Source organism: Prionailurus bengalensis, chromosome B3 (genome assembly GCF_016509475.1).
Source record: "Prionailurus bengalensis isolate Pbe53 chromosome B3, Fcat_Pben_1.1_paternal_pri, whole genome shotgun sequence".
Lineage (NCBI taxonomy): Eukaryota > Metazoa > Chordata > Mammalia > Carnivora > Felidae > Prionailurus > Prionailurus bengalensis.
In genome coordinates this window covers 101329267-101352092 of record NC_057355.1, presented here as the reverse complement: position 1 = coordinate 101352092, position 22826 = coordinate 101329267, and the positions used below count along the sequence as shown (strand labels likewise).

Below are 22826 nucleotides of genomic sequence, written 5' to 3'. Positions count from 1 at the left end.
ACATTGCTAGTTTTGGGGTTTTACAAGGAAAAGGGTGGACAAGATGGCTCCCCACCCCTCAGGATCTGTAACACAGCGTTATCGGTACGATTAGTAGCTTATAGAATGATATATACATGAGAGAGAGGTTGTAATTTTGCTTGGAAAGGTTTACAAAGGAATGACATTTGTACTTAATCTCAGTAAAGTGGATATTGCCAAGTGGAGGAAAAGAGAAATGCTATTCTGTGTAAAAGAGAAACAGCACAACAGGGGTGTGAAGGGGTATGACCCCATAGTACCTCCAAGAAACATGAAATAATCTCAAGTAGTGGGAAGAGAAAAATATAGATAGGTTTGGGAAATATTTAGTATTTAGAAATAACAAGCCTTAGTAACCAGCTAGTTATGGATGATAAGAAAAATAAGCGGAAGCGTATAGCGATGATTTTAGGGATGGATGGAAAGCTTGCTTTCATTTAGTGAGAAGTATATGACAAAAGTACAGGATGGGGTGTATGTGGTTGGTTTGGAGCAGGGTAGGCAAAACAGTTTAGCTAGAATTTACAGGATTTGGGGCAAAGGGGCTGTGGGATAACAGGAAGAGCTAGAAATAAAGAACTTATATTTCATGTGAAGGGTTTTTGAGCATCAGAATGGAGCTGTGGTAAAGTAGTTGTTTAGAAGAATAAAAAATGATAGAGAGATGTCGACCTTGACCTGCCTGTTGGAAAGGACATAGCCTGTAGCTGAATAACAAATAACTCGTTTGCAGTGTTAAATGGAGCATGTCATAAGCTCCCTAATACTCATTTCCTTTTGAATGTATACACATATATAGTGTACTATATCATCTCTTCTTGAAATATCTTTTATCACAAGAACTTAACATACTGCTTAAGTAATGGAATGATGTAGAAAATTTTTTATAAGAATCTATCTCTATGACTTACAATGTTTTTTTTTTTAACTTCCATATTTAAAGGCCATAAGGTTGGGATACCTGGGTGGCTCAGTCGGTGAAACATCCAGCTTTGGCTCAGAGCATGATCTCGTGGTTTGCGAATTTGGGCCCCGCGTCGGGCTCTGTGCTGACGGCTTGGAGCCTGGAGCCTGCTTCAGATTCTGTGTCTCCCTCTCTCTCTGCCCCTCCCATGCTCATGCTCTGTCTCCCTCTGTCTCTCAATAATGAAATAAACATTAAAAAATATATATTTAAAAGCCATAAGGTAAATTTATGTATTTAAAAAGTATATGAGCATGATCTTTGGAGTGATCCCACCTGGAAGTTGAGTTCCATCTCTACCACCATTTTTTTTAAGTTTATTTATTTATTTTGAGGGTGGGGGAGGGACAGAGAGAGAGAGGAAGAGAGAGAATCCTAAGCGGTCTCCACACCGTCAGCACAGAATCCAATGCAAGGCTTGATTTCGTGAACTGTGAGATCATGACCTGAGCCAAAAAAAAGACTTGGATGCTTAACCCACTGAGCCACCCAGGTGCCTCCTTACCACCATTTTTATATATGATCAATATGTTAAATATGCAGAATTGATCTGATAGAAAAAGTAAACTCTTGTATTTCATGTCCTGGATTTTTTTTACTGGAGAGTAGAGTATGATCCACCAAGTATTAGGATCTCAAAATTCAATATTCATATTACTAGAACTTAAATACTATAATTGTGTATTCTTGTAGTATATACTCATGTGTAGTCTAATAATATGAATTTTTAATTGTTGTTTAATTACTCATAGAGGAAAAATACAGAAATCTGAAATTTAAAAAGGACTATCTGATGACTGGCAAATTAATATTTAGAACTCCAGGGATCTAGAAGGAACAGAAGTCTTTCTATGCCTGTTAACCAAAAGATGGGTTTACTTTCAGAGTATAGGTGTTAGGTCTGTTACAGGTGACCACTTAACTTTAAAAACAAAGAAAAACTATTGACAAATATTGGTCTGAAGAGTGGGAAAATTTGGTTGTGATCACAAAACTTGGCCACTAACTGGTTATGTAACACTGGCCAATTATTTAACATCTCTGAATTCGTCTGCTTACTCATCTCTGGAAAAGGAGGTTAGATTAAAGGTCCAAAGCTCTTTTTCACCTTGAAAATTCTTTGATGGGTGTAGATTTCACTAAATCAGTCATTACTCTTAGAATAATTCCTTTGTGGGGTGCCTGGGTGGCTCAGTCAATTAAGCATCTGACTTCAGCTCAGGTCATGATCTCGGGTTTGTGAGATCAAGCCCCACATTGGGCTCTGTGCTGACAGCTCCGAGTCTGGAGCCTGCTTCAGAATCTGTGTCTCCCTACTCGTGCTCTATTTTTCTCTCTATCAAAATAAATAAACATTTTAAAAACAGAAGAATTCCTTTGTGTGTTTGTCTGTCAAACTGCATACCAATCATAAAGAAAGAAAAGTTGTTTTATAACAATGTAACAAAAATTTATGAAATGCCTGACCAAAGCATAAAGCATTTTTCTAGGATGTACATGTATTTACAGGTATGTATACATCAAGCAGAAAGGATTTACATAGGGGTGCCTGGGTGGTTCATTAAGTTAAGCGACTAACTCTTGATTTCAGCTCAGGTCATGGTCTCAAGGTTCGTGGGTTTGATCCCACATTGAGCTCTGTAGTGAGCAGAGAGCCTGCTTGGGATTGTCTTGCTCCTCTGTCTCTGCCTCTCTCCTGCTCACTTGCGTTCTTTCTCCCTCTCTCTCAAAAATAAACTTTAAAGTGTATTTAAAAAAAAAAAAAAGGATTGGGGCACCTGGGTGGCTCCATTGGTTGAGCATAGAAGTTTGGCTCAGGTCATGATCTCATGGTTTGTTGCATTCTGGCCCCTTGCTGGGTTTTGTGCTGAGAGCATGGAGCCTGCTTGGGATTCTCTGTCTCCCTTTCTCTCTGCCCCTCCCCCACTCATGCATGCATTAAATTTTCTTCTATCTCAACTATATTTTGTATCTTTCCCTATCCTTTATTATTTTAATTATCTTAATCCTTTCAGAAGTTGGTGTTTTCATCTGTGTCACTGTCTATGATGTTTTTTGTTTTCTTTTTTTTATGTTTATTTGAGAAAGAGCATGCAAAAGCAGGGGGGGCGGGGCGCAGAGAGAAAGAGAGAGAGAGAGAGAAAGAGAATCCCGAGCAGGCTCTATGGTGTCAGTGTAGAGCCAGAGCCCAATGCAGGGCTCAGACCCACGAACCCAGGGCTCAGGACCTAAGCCAAAATCAAGAGTTGGACACTCAACTGACTGAGCCACTCAGACAGCCCAGTTACTATCTACCATTTCAAATGCTTTTTCTTATAGTTTTAACACAAGTTAATTTTCCTCAGCCTTCAGACATGTCGAAGTTACCCAGTCCTTTAAAAGCAAACAAAAACTTTCTCAAACCTTCTTTAACATGGAGGTACCATTTTCAAAATATATATTCGTTATTTGGGGGGAAAAAAGAAGAATCACTTCAGATGTAGTGTGGGGAAGAGATTAAAGGGATGTAAAACTGGAGGCAGAGACAAGTATATATAGTTATAGTCCAGATGAAAGACCATGAGGTGAAGTGCAATAACTTCTTAGATGTTGGAGATGAGATGGAATGATGAATTTGGGACGTCTCACCCATCAGGATAATGGGACATATGAGAGAAGATAGGCAACCTTAAGAGGTCAAGTGTCATGTTCTATATATAATCCAGTGCTGCTGACCACACCAGTTTTCTAGAAGCCCTCTCGCGTGCCTTTCATGTATACTGCATTATCGTGGTTCTCCTTTCCCTCCCCTTTTGCAGTCTTACCTCCTTCCTCTGCTAATCAAATGTAGTTCTCGCTAAAGCCCTTCTCCTTTTTTCTTTTTTGTTTTAATTTTTTGTAATGTTTATTTGTTTTTGAAGTAGAGAGAGAGAGAGAGAGAGCGTGAGTTGGGGAGGGACAGAGAGAGAGGGAGACACAGAATCCAAAACAGGCTCCAGGCTCCGGAGCTTTCATCACAGAGCCCAATGCGGGGCTCAAACTCACCAGCCATGAGATCATGACTTGAGCCGAAGTTGGATGCCCAACTGACTGAGCCACCCAGGCACTCCTCCTTTTTACTTTTAAATGTTTGTTTATTTTGAGAGATATACACTATGCATATCTATGCACTTCATAAGCCATCTTACCACTTCTCTTGGTTTTACGTGTCACTTCTGTAATGGTGATACATAGAGTTGGGAGATGACATATCCAATTCTGTATCTCTTGCCTTAGAATTTCAGCCCCTGTAAATTAGATACGTTACAGATACTTCAAACTTAATTGTGAACAAAAACAGAACTTACCTAGAGTTTCCTGTTGCAGTTGATGGAACCACTGTCTTCGCAGTCAGCCAGACCCAAACCTTGTGACTTGCCTCTGACTCATTCCTCATCCTCATCTTCATTCAGTCATATTGATTCCACCTTCTCCTCTCCCATTTCTATTTCTGAATGGAACATCTCGCCCTGCCCAGGTTCAGATTATCTCTTGCCTAAACACTTTCAGTAGTTTCCTAACTTGTCTCTGAGTCACCAGACTCTAAATTTTCCAGTTCATCCACATACTACTACCAGGTTTACTAACCTCCTAAAACATGGGTCAAATCCTGTTCTCCTTCACTACTCATAAAATCGATTAGGTCCTACTTTTTTAACCAAGTAGTCAAGATTCTGTGCATTCTCATTCCAAGTTACATTTTCCTGACACCCAATTTTTCAACTATGTCAGACTACTTATTCTTCCTAAATTGAGCCAGGTTGTCTCCTGCCTCTGCTTTAGTTCATGGGATTGTATCAACCTAAAATGTCCTCCTTTCTGGCCCCAATGACCAGCCCCAGGTGTAGAAATCCTTTTTGTTTTTTATGGCCAGTGCAAATGCTTTCTCCTGTGTATCAGAAGACAAACAGACTTTTCTCCAAAGAAGACATCCAGATGGCCAACAGACACATGAAAAGATGCTCAATATCATATCCTTTGCATAAAGGAAAGGCAAATCAAAACCACAGTGAGGTGTCACCTCACATCTGTCAGAATGGCTGAAATCAAAAACACAAAAAACAGCAAGTATTGGAGAGGATGTGGAGAAAAAGGAATACTTGTGCACTGTGGGTGGAAATGAAAACTGGTGCAGCCACTGTGGAAAACAGTATGGAGGTTCCTCAAAAAATTAAAAATAGAATTACCATATGATCCAGTAATTCCATTAATGAGTATTTACCCAAAGAATTCGAAAACACTAATTCAAAAAGATAAATGCACCCCTGTGTTTATTGCAGCATTATGTACAATAACCAAATTAGGGAAGAAACTTAAGTGTCCATTGATAGATGAACTGATGAAGATGTGGAATATTACTCAGCCATAAAAACAAGAATGAAATCTTGCTATTTGCAGCAACATGGATAGATCTAGTGGGTGCAATGCTAAGTGAAATAAGTCAGCCAGAGGAACACAAGTACCATATGATTTCATTCATGTAGAATTTAAGAAACAAAACAAAGGAACAAAGAAGAAAACAAGACAAACCAAAAAACAGACTCTTAACCATAGAGAACAAACTGATGGTTACCAGAGGGGAGGTGGGTGGAATGTGGATGAAATAGGTAAAGGGAATTAAGAGGACACTTACTGTGATGAGCTTTGAGTAATGTATAGAATTGTTGAGTCATTATATTTTACACGTGAAACTAATATAACAATGTAAATTATACTGGAATTAAAAAAAAAAAACTTAATGTGGAAAAAAAATGCTTCCTCCTGTGTAAAAACTCTGAGGTGGAATTAATTATCCCTCTCTTACAGCAGGCTTTCCCCCTATTCATTTATTTTATTATGCCTCCCCCACAGGATTCCTCTGCCTTATTGGTCTTTATTAAAACGTTGATAGCATTAGAATATTACTTTACACAAAATAGTAGCTTGATAAAACTTGGACTAGTGTGTGAAAACACACAATGAAATGGTCTTCCTTCTCCTTTTCTTCTTCTCATTTTTTGTTTTCTGTTAGATTTAAAGATAATGAAGTTGCTTCTAAAAATGGATTTTTTTAGACTAATTAATGGTTGGCATATAATTGTGGCAGATACCATCTGAACAAAGCTTGTGAAAAAAGACATATTTGAAGATAATTTTATTGTTCATATTTTGCCATGTGTTATGTTGTGCCCAAATTCTGCTGAGAAAAACTACCACCAGTTTTAAAATTTGGGATGACTTTATCATTTTAGGTTGAGAATTTCTTCTGCATGGGATCCCCATTAGCGGTTTTCTTGGCATTGCGTGGCATCCGCCCAGGAAACACTGGAAGTCAAGACCATATTTTGCCCAGAGAGATTTGTAATCGGTTACTGAATATTTTTCATCCAACAGATCCAGTGGTGAGTTGCAGTTATAGACATTTTTCCCTCAACATTAAATTATTCATAAAAGACTCTGTATGAAATATTGCAAGGTACAACTGAACTAATGAGAAATGAGTTGATTTATCTGATTATATATTCATAGGTTCATATCTTTAAGACATTGGTGTTTTGGTTAATTTAGGGCTCGGAAATACCTCAGAGGTGATCTATGTTATAAGAGCATAATGTAAAAAACTATTATCTCTGGACAAATAGTACAAGGAATAGGAATCTTCTGGACTGTCTAACCACAACCAATTGTAATACCAATAACCCAGCAACCACAAATTTTGAAAATTCCATTTTACTTTTTTTTTTCTTTAAAACATGCTACCATATTGAAATGTGTTTGGTAGACCCTATTTGAAATGTATTAAACATGAAAAAGTGGAAGAATTTATTTTAGCCCGGTCGAATTTTAAATCTGGGGTTTTTCATTCTCTTTTATGTTTATACTGTTAATAATTTTTTAATGTTTAGTGTTTAATGTTTTTAATCACTCCAGTGATCTTGCATCCGGGTAAATTGTATACTACCAAGTAAGATTTTTAGATGAGAAAACGCTTCTTAAATCTTTTTGGGGACAAGGCTAGATAGAACTAAATTTAAAAGAAATTATTTTAAATAACCTTCATTCTCAGAAAGTTTGCTTTATGTAATTGTGTGAAGTCTTTTCAAATATCTTTAGTACCAAGTAAATATAGCATTGATTAAATATTAAAATTTTAACAATTCCCTATGTGTTAAAGAATCAAAAATGCTATCTTTAAGAAATGAATTTCACTGAGAATCTAGTATTAGATTCAAATACAGACGGCACAATCTTGGCCAAGTCACTCCCAAGACTTATCTATGTAATGCAGATGACAAAATTTTACCTCCTAAGATGGTTAGGATTAAGTAAAATATATGTAAAAACACCCAGCTAACCATTTAGTATTTCATTAATATATATTCATTTTACTCATTATCTTGTAACTTGAAAGTGAACTTGAGTTTGTAGGGGAACTCTGAGTTATCAGTGTATACCCTGTCCTTGGTATAATCTTAAAGTTTTGTTATATCATAAAGGAGGGCTCCAATGTCATTTTATTAAGTTATTTTTATTATTCATTTTATAGTTTTTCCTGTGATTTTTTTAAGTAAAGTTTTTTTAAATAAAGTTTATGTCAGAACTGTGCTAAGCAGTATTTACAAATGTTGTCTGTTCTTGCCAACATCCTTGTGAGGTAGGAAGTGTTAATCTGATTTCTACAGCTCAGGAAACAGTGACTCTGAAACCTTGTGACTTGGTAGGTATTATTCAGTTAGTGACAGAGGCCAGAATGTGAACTTGGGGAATTCTAATGCCAAGTCCATTCATTGTCTTTTCTGCTATATTATCCCTTCTTCACATTAGACAAATGGTCTTTAATCAGCATCTAATTTGTGCTGTTACTATGTTAATCTATTTGAAAATAGAGTTTACAAAGAGCTTCTAAGATGTTACAGATTGGCTTTATTTACTGTGTCCTAGTTTACTGTTTATTGCTTCAGCTTTGTTGGTGAGACTAACATAAATCTAATTGTTATATGATATCAGAACCTAATAAAAATGAATCTGTTTTTCTGAAAAACAAATTAATGGGCACTGTTAGCTTAGACCAACACTAATTGGTTTTTTCCATAATCTCATCATTAAGGATATATAATTAGACCAAGTTACATATTATTAATAGTGAACAAATGGGAATGCATGTTAGAAATACCAGGTGTTTTTTTTTAATTCCCTAAGGTCTATTGAGCATGCAATAGAATAAGAATAAACAGTTTACTAAAATCCAAGCATCGTGCCTTAATGTTGTGTTTCTTTGCATTTTTTTTTTTAAATCAAGGCTTATAGATTAGAACCATTAATACTGAAACACTACAGCAACATTTCACCTGTCCAGATCCACTGGTATAATACTTCTAATCCTCTACCTTATGAGCATATGAAGCCAAGCTTTCTCCACCCAGCAAAAGAACCTACCTCAATTTCAGAGAATGAAGGCATTTCAACAATACCAAGCCCTGTGACCTCACCAGTCTTGTCCCGTCGACACTACGGGGAATCTATAACAAACATAGGCAAAGCAAGCATATTAGGTAATTTCTCTTAAGTATTTCTTATCAGTAAATGTAAGTACTTTTTTAAATAGGCATTAAATTTGGGGTACTTGAAAATACTCTGCATATTACAAAACATCCAACATTTAATCCCCATGTCTAGAATTAACTACCCTCTCACTGTTCATACTTGAGAGCTAAAATCCCCAAAGGTTCTCTAACTAGATCAGATCTTGTACATTTAGAATATGAGATAGCTGGATAGACAAGGAAAGGTCTGGGAATCAAGGCCCTCATTTTAATCTTGGCCCTACCACCTTCTATGAGATCTTGGGGAAGTCCCATCATTTTTTTTTTTTTTTTAATTTTTTTTTCAACGTTTATTTATTTTTGGGACAGAGAGAGACAGAGCATGAACGGGGGAGGGGCAGAGAGAGAGGGAGACACAGAATCGGAAACTGGCTCCAGGCTCTGAGCCATTAGCCCAGAGCCTGACGCAGGGCTCGAACTCCCGGACCGCGAGATCGTGACCTGGCTGAAGTCGGACGCTTAACCGACTGCGCCACCCAGGCGCCCCAGTCCCATCATTTTTAATGGCCTGCTTCCTCATCTGTAAAATGAGGGAGTGCTTGAGTTCTAAGGGTGTCCCTGCCAACCAGTTCTGCAATTCATGTCTTAACAGTCTCTCAAACCGTGTCTGTCCTGGGGTCAACAAGGATATTTAATTTCTTTGAATCATCTCCAGCACCAGCCACAATGTTTGGGGTAGCGCTGGTTTATGTGCCTCTTGAATTTGTCCGTTTTTTTTTTTAGTTACAGGTTGCCTTAATATAAAGTGCCACAAGATGGCACTATAAATAGGCTTTTCATTGAGATTTCACTTTGTCATACTCCCAGATTTGTTTATTGATAGCTTTTTATAACATACTCACTTAACTTCAGTAGTAAAGCATATCAATAGTAAATATATGCCCCTGTCAATGGTATGATTCTTTCATTAACGTTTTTAATCTTCCCAAATATTGTAATCAACAGTGATCACTTGAATAAAATAGAATCTTTATTCTTTTGTACACTGTATTCCTGCAGTTTGTACAACTCTCATTCTATTCAACACCATTTTTACTTAGAAACCTACAGTGTAAATTGTAACTTTCCTATGTTCCCACCCTGGAAAAATATGACTAGGACTTGGAACCTCTGCCAATTGGCTGTAACTATGGATGGTGCTCTTTAGCTTGGTATGTGGTGTGATTCCAACAGACTGACTGCCCTGTTTTGCGAAATATAGGGGCTGCTAGCATTGGAAAGGGCCTTGGAGGGATGTTGTTCTCGAGATTTGGACGCTCATCTACATCACAGCCATCTGAGACATCAAAAGACTCAATAGAAGACGAGAAGAAGTCACTTGGCTCGCTTCCCACTACCACTGTTGCAACACAGACCCTTCCACATAGCAGTTCTGGCTTTCTGGATTCTGCATGTTAGTTCATATTTTTCTTACTTTAAGTTAATACTCTATCTCTTACAACTTGAAGGCGGGGAGGATGAAGATACTAACGGTAGCAGTCAACTCTAAAATGTAAAGCATAAGTTAGCTTTTTTTAAAAAAAAGTACTTTTCCTCTGATTATATTTTTTATTTATTTTTTGAGAGAGAGAGAGAGAGCATGCAAGCAGGGCAAGGGCAGAGAGACAGAATCCAAAGCAGACTCCACACTTCGCATGGAGCCTGGCACAGGGCTCAATCTCACAACTGTGAGATCATGACCTGAGCTGAAATCAGGAGTTGGATACTTAACCGACTGAGCCACCCAGATGCCCCTGATTATATTTTTAAGTATAATTTCCAGGTAAATGCAGTTTTGCTCTCTGCATTGGTGAATGAAGAGTTAAGAACATTAATAATCAGGGCCTGGTGGCACAAGGGTCTTAAACACCGAGCATAAAACAGATCTCTTTGGGAGAAAGCACCCTGATTTTTAGAAAGTAGATTTTTAAAAAATATGGTCTTCTCAGCCTTAAAAATTCATGTAATTGCTTTAAACCTCTGCTGTGTATATTCTTGATACTTTTTAAAAGCCATCCTGCTGCTAATTCCAGAGTTTCATTCATCCAGCCAAATTACAAAGACCTTCAAGCTTATATTGTATTGGATCCGCTGTGTGGTTTCCAGTTCTATCCCAGCTACCTAGTGTAAAGTAGATATTCAAGAAATGAATAAGTGAATGGATAGTTATGCTGGACTTAGCATTGGAATGGAGCTCTATTTAATTCTTTCCAGTAGACTTCTAAGGTTTAAAATCTTGAATAGTTGTGAAACTCTTATACATTTAATATGTATTTAATCCCAAGGGTCTAAATTTGAGCCTTATTTTCAAGTGTCCATAAAAGAAGACTAATAAGTCCTATTTTTCCATTGACTTATATAAAGAAATGTAGATTCTCAGACTAGCTGCTTTTTGTTACTATAGCAATCAGGGAAAACTTTTCCTTTCTTTCTCTATAAATGTTTAAACAGATTTTATTTCAGATACTTGTAGCCTTGTCTTCTTGCTGTGTCTGCTACTCTGTATTTTAAAATGACCAGTGTCCATTGCCATCCATCAAACATACTTAAAAAGGAAGTTCAAGTGTGGTGGTTCTAGAGGCTGGATCTTTCTCCACAGTTAGCCCTACTCCAGGAGCCATTATCCCGGACATTCCTGAGTTGGACATTTCTATTCGGACCAATAGCATTTTTTAACTTACTCCTATTTATGTGAGACTCTGATTACTAAAAATTTTATAATTGTAAGCCTTTTGAACACTGCCTAGAAAATTCATTTCAGACTTTGATATTTGTATAAAATTCATTTTTTTCGTTTTCTTATTGCTGACTTAAGCTTTCACTTCTACTTATTCAGAAATGCGGCTGTAAAAATACAAAACTCTGTTGTGACATACAGAGATCACAGCTCTAAAGTTTCTGAAGAAAAATAGTTTAAAAGAATTTTGTAAGATGACAGGTAAAAAGTCACAATTCCTTGTAATGTTAATACACAGCAGTGATGCTAGTAAATAAACATTAGGGTGACTGAGGGAACAAGAATGAAGTGGGATTTGAGCCCCCAAGAAAGGGTAACGAAGACAAAGAGAGAATCCATAGGATCTGAAGGAAGAAAGCTGTTTCTGTGGTCTTTTTACTATTTAACATAGTAATTTCAAAATGATAGCAGAGAAACCTGTTTCTTCTTTCAGGACAACAATTAATAGAGGTGCTCAGCTGCATTGCATCATTATACTTTGATAGCTTAACAAAATACATTTTCTGTCAGTCTTGCATATAAATTCTTTCTTTGTTGGTCTTAATGGTAAAGTCCTTGTAGACTATAGACTCCACTAAATATGAGCTAATCATGAGTCTTACTTATAGATATTTATCTCTAGACATAGATGTAACTATTCAAATTAAACTATTATAGTAGAATTCCACCTTTTAAAATCAGATTCTCAAGATTTGCCTTACTAATTGTTAGACTTGCTTCAATAATACACTCTTCTTTGTAATCCTGATTTGGATGTTTTTTTATGTCATAGTTGCTCTATTATGCACATAGTGGCTGTATCTTGCAAATCCTAAAACCTTTCTTCCTTAAGCCTTCTTTCTGGGATTTGGTCATTGTGATTAGGTGATTCTGGCTTCCTTCCTTTCTTCGTTCTGCTTGCATTGATTGCCTCAGTTCCTGATGACCTTTATTCTGAAGCTGCCAACTTTGATTCTCTTGCTTTTTGAGGGTAAGATGGACACGGGCTTTGAATTTTCATGATCCATCAGGGTTTCTGTCTTTGAAGAGTATGTGTTGTCAATTGAACCCACTTTATTCTCATCAAGTTGAATATCAATAGCTAGTCTTCATTTCTTTTGAAAAGTCCGGGCTTATTTACGGTAGTTTTACAGTTTCATTTCTTGTACTCCCTTATGTTTGTATCATATTACGGAAAGAAAATATCTGTTTCTTTTAACATTGTTTTGCCTCAAGGTTAGAACTTAAATGAGCTATTAATTTTGGGGATATCTGGGTGTTAACAGATTATGACATTGTATTGCAAAGTTAACGATGCTTACATTTTCCATGAAAGAGCTCTTCATAAAAACCAAAGTGTGTACTTCTTTATGTATGCTAGGTTTAATCAGCATATTTGGGAGTGTTGTTCTAACTTTTGGCCACTGCATCATTGAAGGCCCTTTGTAACCATCAGCCAACACTTTACAGCATCTTGTGTTTTTTTTTTCACAGATTTCAGACTTCAGGAATCGTTCTTTAATCTCCCACAACTTCTTTTTCCGGAAAATGTAATGCAGAATAAAGATAATACCCTCGGTATGGTATATGTCAGGAATAGCACTCAGAGTACAATAAAAATGATCCACTTATAGGTCTTCTGCTCACTGAAAACTTGCATCAGTTCTTCTATGAGATCAGCTTGAATGTTAACCATTACAGACCATTTGATATGTAATTTTTTCCTGTATATTCTAACCTTAAATAGTAGGGGTCCTGAAACCCAAGTATTGATTAGTCCCTTAGTGTGCTAAAATGATACTCCTGTACATTCCTACAAAGAAGCAACCTTTTGGAGAGGGAAGAAAAGCATGAGGTCATCTTCCTCCTTTATTGTCCCAAAGGCTGCAAAGAGGTTCACTGTTCTTTACATGTAAGACATTTAGATATAAAGTCTCATAGTGTAAGAAATGTAATTATTCCTAGGTATTTCAGGTATCAGTACCGCTACTACTTAGGGCTGTGCGTGTGCCCTAGCTGCTGCTATCTGGTTTCAACACAAATATTTTTTTCTTTAAGAAGGGTAGGTTTGCATTTAAAAATTAGCATTATTGGATACAAGAGATATTTTCAGTCTCTTAATTTTTAGCAGATTCTAAATGTACCACTAAGGATTAATCTTAGTTTAAAATCATTTTTATCATTAACTTTCATTCCTTTTTCCACAGCTCCTCTCCTTTTCCTTTTTTTTTTTTTTTTTTTTTTTTAATATTGGATTTTGTCTTTAACAAAAAATGTTACAGGTTTTTCCTTGGATTTTTAACCACATTTAATTTTACAACTTCTCTATGTAATTGCTAATTTCCATACATATTTTTTCTGTTTTCAAAAAAACTTCCTTGATAAAAATTCCAAAACAGTATTTTAATATAACAAACTGATTTGTGTTTTTATGCTCCCTAGCAACAGTTTGTTTTGATGAAACTTCATGAATTTCCCTTAAGGAATGATCTTATATAAGTGCTCTCTCTGCCCCCTGCTCATGTAATAGTTAGTCACATCCATGAAGAAATTATTTGACTTTGGTTTTTGCATATTTAATTCAACACAGAAGTTAATCCACTCATTTATCCTGCGTTCAAGTAGCCCTTACACGTATTATCTTAAAACCATCTCAGCTATCTAAACATTAACTACACCAAACTGATTCAAATGGTAATGTGTGTATGGCTTCTATTTCTCTTCCCCTACTTTTTTGCATTTAACAATTATTTATTAAATGTTTACCATGAGCCAAAGTACCAAGATAGCCACTAGAAAAGATACCAAAATGAAACAGACTTCAGTACTGCCCATAAAGATACTAAATGCTAGTGTGGAAATTGAGCATTTTCTAGAGAATATATATTTACCTAGTAGAGAAGTAGATTGCTACATAATTATTTATAACATATGGTAGATGTGATGAGCCACATAACAAAGGTACTGGTAAAGGACTCCGTCAGTTCTAGGGAATGAGAAAATGCTTTCACCTCGAAAAATTATAAAAGGCTCTGTGGAGGTAGAATTTGGACACACGGTGATGAAAAGACATTGCAGGGAGAAGAAACAGCATATGGAAAAGCACAGGGTATGTAGAGGTATGTATGTATGTAGTTAGTTTTCTTGAGAAGAGCCAAGGATGAATAGAAGGGAATAGTTCTGAATGTGATTGGAAAAGTTTCTTAAACCAGATTGTAGAGGGCCATCTCCTGGAGTTTTTTTGTATTCAAGATTTACCCACAAAGCCCATCTGTTATCAAACATTAGGTATTTGAATATCTTTCAGGACAGATTAGTGTTGGGAAATTATTTTGGCAGATATGAAAACTGAATATAATATCAAGGACAGAGAATATCCTCAAATATATTTGAAATTATAACTGTTCACAAAATGTAAATATTCCTTGATGTCAAACACCTAACCACATGAAATGTATAGTTGCTCTGAGGCAACGCAGAAATAACAAGACATAATTTACCCAGTAAGAACTCAGCATAATCTTTTTTACTATGAAAGAAGCTTTTGCTAGTCATTTGAAAACACAACTTGCTTTACTGGTATTTTTCTTGGTGTCTGCTGTAGCCAAAAATCATGCAATTATGACCAAAATTAATACTTACAAATAAGACCACTTTTAAGATTCATTAAGTTTTTGAAAATTTCTCTCCAAGGAAGTTAAAGCCATTAAGCAATAGAAACCTGTCCAATTCGTACACATTTTAAGACTAAGATGTGCACTTCCTATTCACATGTGTTATGTTTTCTAATACAGTATCCATGTGGACAAGCCTTGTGCAGAGAATTCTCTGATGAAAGCACAGTCCTGATGACACTTCACTCCTACATACTTCATACACTGCAAACATTCTCTCTGGGGAATAGGAAGGGAACTAGGCCTCTGTGCCAGACTCCCCAGAAAAGAAAATAACCCATGCTTTAAGGCAGTATTAAGGCAACTGCTGATGATTGATAAGATCCCACAGTATTTTTTCTCAGTTTCACTTCTCTTCAGTTCAGGATCTCATTCCTTTCTTTGTGGATAGAGGAATTCTAGCACTTAAGGCACTCAAAAGAGAGAAAAAAGGGACAGAGTGATGATATTATGTTTTCCTTTCTCTTTGACCTAATTCAGTGAGTAAAACTAGGAAAAAACTACCCGCTGTGTTGTGCCACTCATTTTTGATGTGCTAATATTAAGAAAATAGGTCCAAGGCAACTCCATATAGATTTAGGCCTATTTGGGCCAAGAGCTCATCTCACGGCACATAAAGAATGGTAACTGCCATCTAGACCCTTGCTCCCTTGGGAATTCTGTGACCTACATAAAAGGAAGAGATGTGAGATGTAGGCCCACCTTATTCCATCCATCCGCCTGCAGAACCAGCACCTGTGAGGTCACCTGCACTGGCAACCACACTACCTGTTGTAAACCTTGGAAGGAGGATGAGAGACTAAAACAGATTCATCAGGTACAGGCTGGCTACCTAATTACCGTTTTGATGAGGATAGCCTACACATAAATAACCAGGGTGAGAGATGGCAAGTCTAGTTAACCATACTGACTGTAGGTGGTAAGAATGACAAGGGCATAGAGTAGGGCAATAATTAAGTTCAGCATTTGAGTGTCTAGTATATGAAAGGCAGTGTTTCACAACAGTAACCACATTTAAGAATAAATCTCAGGGACATAAAATCAAAGCCAAATAATAGTTGTTATAACAAAACACAAATCCCTTTTTTTTTTTTTTTACTTTAAAACAAAAGTTTAACTTAAGGCCGTTGGACTAGGAAAGGCTGTTCTACAGTGGCATTTTAAAGTAGAAATGATAACTTCGTGGTCTTTGCCGATATTAATGTGTGGGTTTCTCATCTCTTCTGTTTTTCATTTTATTTCTCCTCTTTTCTTTGTAACTACCTCCAGCTTGACTTCTCTTCTTCACGCCTGAGAATTCCTCGTTTTTCATCTTCCTGTATCTTGTGCCAGAATGTGCCGACAAATCGAACTCAAATGTCCTATGGAGTACAAGAGATAAAAAATTCAGACATTACTACCCCCCAGTTCCCCATATAGATTTCAGCTATTTCTGCTGTATTACAGATTAGCTTATTGTAATTTAAGTGAGAAAAAAAGTTTTAAAAAATTTGTAAATATATTTTACAAGTGTTTTATAACCTAATTGGTATTTATGCTGCTTAAGGGTAACCTTAAAATATACAGATAGATCAGTGGGCATTCCTTGTCAGAAAAGCATAGTTAAATAGAAAAGTAACAACTCTATGCCCTTTTAAATCACTAAAAGATATTGTCACAAAATACCTATTTAAAATAAGCATTAGCTAAACATTTATATGAAATCATTCTCTAGAGTGATACGATTTCCCATGTGCAACTAACCAAATTCCCAGTGTAAAACAAAACCCAACTTTTTCTCCAGCCTCGTTGATTTTTGCCACTTGCTACATCTTCTGGCACTTCGAACAAAGATTTGGGTGTTCTTTGTTTTTAAGATAGCTCCTTCAAAGTCTTATACAGCTCATTGACTCTTTTAAAGGAATTCCTAGAGATCAAAGTATTATTTTTCTAAGTGTTTTATCTCTAAGGACTTATTAAATGGATCCTTTGCAATTCTCTTATAGCCTTGATTTTTCTCCAACAGGTATTGCAAGGACTTTCTGTGGCTTTTAGAAAAAGACTTGATTAAATTCACTGAATTGTTTGAGCGCAGCGCTGTTATAAATGAAGTCCTTCCTCCCAGGGATCACCACTGTTCCTCCTGGTTTAACTGTCCCAGCCACCCAGTGGATTCTTTATCAAACAGACATTTAGTGAGGACTTGTATGTCTCAGGCACATGTGAGGCCCTGCTGACTGCATGGGGACCAGGCTGTGCCATGGTGGCCACATGGGGAGGAAGGCAGTCTAGGACTACAAAAAGTAACCACAGAACGAGGTGATGGAGAGGGCCTTTGAGTGACCTGCTGCATGCACTCCCAGACATTATTGCACATAAGCCTGGCCCACACTTCTGCCAGAGGGCTGTTTTCCTTATTTTACAGATTAGGAACAAAGATTAAATGGGAAAGCTAGGATTTGAGCCCAGTTTCTTTACTCCAAACATATTCTATGATACCAAGTGATTTGTTTGTTTTATTCCTTTATTATCCCATACTGACCTAAGCATACAAAGGAAAGGACTCTCCCAAATAGAATCCTGAGCTATTGAGTCTGTCTTGGGTGTTCGTTTGTTTTCCATGAGATTAGAGTGGAAAGTCACTTTAAAGAGGGGGGGGGGGAAAGGATAAAAGAATCATTTCTATTAGCTAAATTTTTATTCTCAACTCTAGGTAAAGTCTATATAGAACATATTGTAATACTTATTCACTTGTTTGACTTTCTTTTCCTTTCAGTGGAATTGGATCACAGAATTGACTTTGAACTCCGAGAAGGCCTTGTGGAAAGCCGCTATTGGTCAGCTGTCACATCTCATACCGCCTATTGGTCATCCTTGGATGTTGCCCTCTTTCTTTTAACCTTCATGTACAAACATGAGCACGATAATAATGCAAAACCCAATTTAGATCCAATCTGAACTCTTGAAGGACACTAATGGCCCCAAACTGATTTCTTCCTGTTAAAATATGTGTGTCAAGATATGATGGAGATTTCAGGTTTAAGTGTGTTTCAGTTTTGTTTAGGGCAAGAAATATTTGAATTTAAAGCACTTTATTTAAAAAACAAATATTTTTTCAGTCTGAAAGAAGTTATTTACACTTTTCATCATTTTAATTATGAGTCTGACAGAGCCTCCTGCAGAGAATCAAGCAAGACCTGGAATTGAGTTTGGGTGAACTACGTTATAAATCACAATCCAATTTCCCCCAAATATAAAGGCATATTAATGAGTTGAATCTAATGTATTAACCAAAATATGTTGTAACTCTAAAATGGTCAAGATCCAGTGTAGTCTACGTAAAGACCACAAGGTGTTATTACTGTTGTCGATTTCTGCAAAAGCTTCTATTTCCACAGGTCCTTTGACAGAAGAGGATAACAGAGTTTAAGGTGTTTTTGAATTTAACTTGCTTAGAAAAACTAATGCTAAAAAAAGAAACAATATTTGAACTACTGTATTTATAATTTATTACCTCTAACTGCTTTATTTCAATACATGAAGCATTACATTTTTAAAATGTTTCCTTTGAACAATTTAAGAACCACATTTCTTTTCTATAGTGTTAAGACCCTTTTTTCCTCAAAACTCCATCTTTGTACTCTTCAGATGAATATATAGACACTGTGGCATACTTTCAGTATTTTTGTCATTAAAAACTTGTGGTTTCACATAAATAACACTAGTTCAGTTATTTTGAAAACAAAATGAACTTTTCGTTATGTCACATGTACCTCAGAAGAAAGCTAAAGTTTTCTAAATTTGACACAAAGTACTCCATCATGGCTACATTTCATTAACCTTATGGGAAAATTAGTAAACAACTTTGGAGTGGTGACTACTACAACTATTTTCAATATATAACCATCTGTGTGCCAAACAATTAACGTATATAAAGGGATGGAGTGCCACTCACAGATTTTACTTGTGAAGTGTTCGAGAAAACATGGTTGAGACACAAGACACAATAGATCAGGATCCCGAGGCACTGGAAGAGTATTCCTCCGCTGTGATTGTCTCCACAGTGCTTTTCATCTGAGGAGCTCAAAGTGCTTTAAGATTCAGTCATCTCTGTAGTACTCCTTGAGGTAAGTAAATGAGTGTTTTCCTCCTGTTTCGTGTTAATACACTAAGGCACCAAAACATTTTAAAGTGCCTTGAATTAGATTACAGAGCAAATAGAAGAGCTCAGATTGAAGCTGCACTGTATTCTTTTATATGCTATTCAGTGACTACAATTCCCACGTGACCTCTTAGTAGTTTGCAGACAGTAATAATAACAGAAGTTGCAATGCGTAATTTGGAGAGAAGACTGTGAAGCCGATATTTTGTCCTACTTGTCGTATATGTTCTGTGGTTCTCACATACAAAGGAGGAGTTACTTAGAAGAGACCAGTAGCCATCTCTACCCCAACTAACTCACTTTTGAGTGGCTTCCCCTAGGTTCCACGTAAGGTGCTGTCTTTGCTTATCTTCCAAGGATTTTCTTAGCTGCCCAATAATTGTCAAGCTGGGAGCAAAGTTGGTCAGTTGTGCATCTCACCCACTCCTTTCTTTACAAAAAGCCGTGGAATCTGTGGGCTCACCTGTAGGTTTTCCTGAGCACCATCAGTCCCTTGTCCTGGGCTTTCATGGAATTTGCACAACATAAAGCACTTCTTTTGAGTGCTTAAAAAGGCCCCGAAGCCCCGTGACCAAATATGTGACTCTTGCTATAAAAGGCATTTGATGAGATCTTCGCAAAGCTGAAGCAATCTCTTTCAAATTTAGAGACTCCTGTGAACTCAGGTCACTTTCATACCCTGTTTTATTTCATACGTCTACTTTAGTTCTCAGGAAAATTAAACTCCTGTCTCATGTGACCGTCTCATTAAAGGTACTTTAAGCATATGTTGCTGCAGGTGGTGTGACACTCGTATGTCTGAGAGCTTTAAGGGATTCATTCTTACCAGTAGAATGCGAAGAGTCCTTTTTCCTGGGGACAGTAAGTCTATCAAACCTTTTAATTTGATATGGAAGAAAAAGAAAAAGATATTCCCATAGCTATAGCAGATTATCTGCTTTTCTTTTTTCACGTTGAGAAAACAAAATCAAATTTAACCCCACGGAGTTTATCTGAGTTCTTGAAAAGAGCAACATTTAAAACCCCCTTTTCAAAATTAGCTATTCTGGATTACTGAACAGGTGTTTTGTTTTCAGTGTATTTCATCAACAGAGAATAGAGATGGTGATCTTGACTTGATAGTACTCTTCTTGTTTCCATGTCTCTGCATGTTATCATGGAATGTACTTGTATATACTCAAGTAATATACAGAGTATGTGTAATTCCGGCTTGATTTAGAAGCTAAGTCCGTTACTGAGTAACATTTTGCAACTTTATTCCAGCAAGTACTAAATTGGCCAAAAAGTTCTGTTTTTGATACCATTAAAAATTTATTCTCTATTTTGTGTACACGCTATGATGATTCTTCAGCGTACTGGTCATATCGTTCTATTTTAATCCAGTTAGGGTCCCAAGAATTACCAAAACTTAGAATAAGGAGAATGTTTTGGATTAAATCTTACCTTATTTTTACTTTGAAATTGACCTTTGCTAAAGCCTTTTTGTTAGTTCGTAACTTTATTTTCTTTAAAAAAAAAAAAAATTAACATTTATTTGAGAGAGAGCACTAGTGGGGAAGGGGCAGAGAGAGAAAGAGACATAGAATCTGAAGCAGGCTCCAGGCTCTGAGCTGTCAGCACAGAGCCCAACCCAGGGCTCGAACCCACCAACTGTGAGATCATGACCTGAGCGAAAGTCAGACGCCCAACCGACTGAGTCACCCAGGCACCCCTCATCACTTTATTTTCAGCAGTAGTTATGTTATAATCCAACATTACTGTATTTTAAAACATAATTATAAAGTATACTGGGCTTCCCAAGACCTATCCCTTTATAAAATGTGAAGCAAGCCTTATGAATCTTATCTTTTACCTCTTTCTATTAAAGCGCATCTGTCAGCCTTTGAAAATTCTCACACTGCACATGTTCTGTAGAAGCCTCCAGGCAGTGATGTGTGAACATTCATCTTCATTCTTTTTCTCTCTGTTGTTTCCTCTTTGGGGGCTGAGGTATCTTAGTCTGCAAGGCATTTCACACACCATATGCCAGGTTTGCATTCCCCTGCAGAGTAGCCGGGGAAAGAAACCGTCAGGGCAGTATCACAGCTCACCACTCATTTCAATGATGGCACCTGAGCCCCTTAAAGTGGAGCAGACCAGACCTAGAGGTTTTGCTATAAGGCCTGCAGTAGAGGAAAAATAGTTGAATGGCTTTCTGATTAATTAGGTTGGTTAATATTTCTGTCTTCTCAGCTACTACATTTGGACAATTGAGAAAATTGAGTATGTCTTAAAAGTATTTAATGTCTTTTTAAGTTTAATCTCTATACCCAATGTGGGGCTCGAACTCACAGCTGAGAGCAAGAGTTGCATGCTCTTCTGACTGAGCCAGCCAGGTGCCCCTGTCTTAAAAGTATTTTTAAACAATCCTGTTGGCATGGAAACGGAGCTAAAGAAGAAACGTGTGACACTAAGTTAGGGTCAAGGCAGAGCTAAAAAGAGGGTATAATAATCATACACTAGAGAAAGAACTAGAATTTTACTAAACTGAGTGTTGGCCAGTTGACGTCTGTGGATATTCTCAAGTTGTCTCTTACCCATATTCTGCTGTCATTCCTGGACCTCAAGCCTCTGCCAGGAATTGGATGGTCCTCTGACTGAATTTGAAACACCTGCATTAAATATTTTTATGGTGAAGTATGGGCAATATGGGTTATAATAACTTACGTGAAAAACTTTTGCTGTACCTACAAAGAGAAGATTTGGTAGGAAGCACCCCCACTGAACTCTTAATTATATTTCTTCTAGATGGATCTAGAGAGCCCATACAACCCACACTGTCTTCCTGTGTATTCTCCTTTTGCATTGGTCCAGGGGAAAGGAAGTTGCAAGGAAATATAGTATTGAGTTTAGAGCAGTGTTCAGAATGACAGGATCTAGAATTTCATCTCAGAGTTCTTAGTAGATATCAGTGCTGTGATGAGAACAGCCTCAGTTATATACATCCTGTTTCGGTCTTCAGTGGATGTTTGTGATAATTACCAAAGAATCCTAAAGTTTCAGGGTTTGTACAGATTTTAGAGGTCATCTGGTCCAACCCTGTTTGAGTTTCATGTGAACATTTGAATAGCATAAAGTCATGAAAAGTAAAGCCAGAGGAGAGGCAGCATGTGAGGTTCAGCACAAAGACTCAATGAAAGACTGAGTACACAGCAGTAGAGAAGGGAAGTGATGGAGTCTGTATGGAAAAGTAACGACTAAGGATAGAATTCTAAAGCTGGAAGCAGCATAGAAATCAGTGTTTTCCAAAGCATGTTCTGCAAATGTCAACAGATGTTTTTTTTCCAGAAAATACGTTTGGGAAGTGCCAAATTTAAAAAAATCCTTTACAGCAAGACTCTAGGAGTCTTTGATACACTAAATCCAGTAAGAATCTATCTGGTACTGTTGGGGATCAACCAGGGTAGGGAAGTTTTCCCAAACTTATTCAACCAGACTTTTTTTTTTTTTAATTGGAATCTACTTTGAGAAATGCTGATCACATTTTGTTACTTCATTTTACAGAGAGTTGCCCCTTCATGTGATTTCTTCATTTGACAGGTGACTACTCCCACCCCGTAAGAGCACGTGGCCAGCCAATGACAGAGTCAGAATTAGAACCTAGTCCCCACCCCTGCACCCCCCACCCCAACCCATTCCCAGTACTGCCTGTTTCCTTCCCCTAGTAGATCAGAACTTCTGAAGAGCAGAA

At 37.0% G+C, this 22826-nt stretch overlaps 1 protein-coding gene across 9 annotated transcripts in view; it reads left to right on the top strand.

Moving 5' to 3' along the window:
• Window positions 1–20417, top strand: part of DDHD1 (DDHD domain containing 1) — a 109900-nt gene extending 89483 nt beyond the window's left edge. For 6 of the 9 annotated variants that reach the window (XM_043556183.1, XM_043556178.1, XM_043556181.1 and 3 more), the window contains 5 exons: window positions 6235–6384; window positions 8283–8535; window positions 9788–9979; window positions 12776–12859; window positions 17711–20417. In XM_043556183.1, the coding sequence (XP_043412118.1) occupies window positions 6235–6384; window positions 8283–8535; window positions 9788–9979; window positions 12776–12859; window positions 17711–17892 (861 nt within the window). In that variant the 3' untranslated portion in view covers window positions 17893–20417. The remainder of the gene's footprint in view (window positions 1–6234; window positions 6385–8282; window positions 8536–9787; window positions 9980–12775; window positions 12860–17710) is intronic. The other 3 variants (XM_043556185.1, XM_043556184.1, XM_043556180.1) reach the window with 1 other exon arrangement.
• Window positions 20418–22826: the final 2409 nt, after the last annotated feature.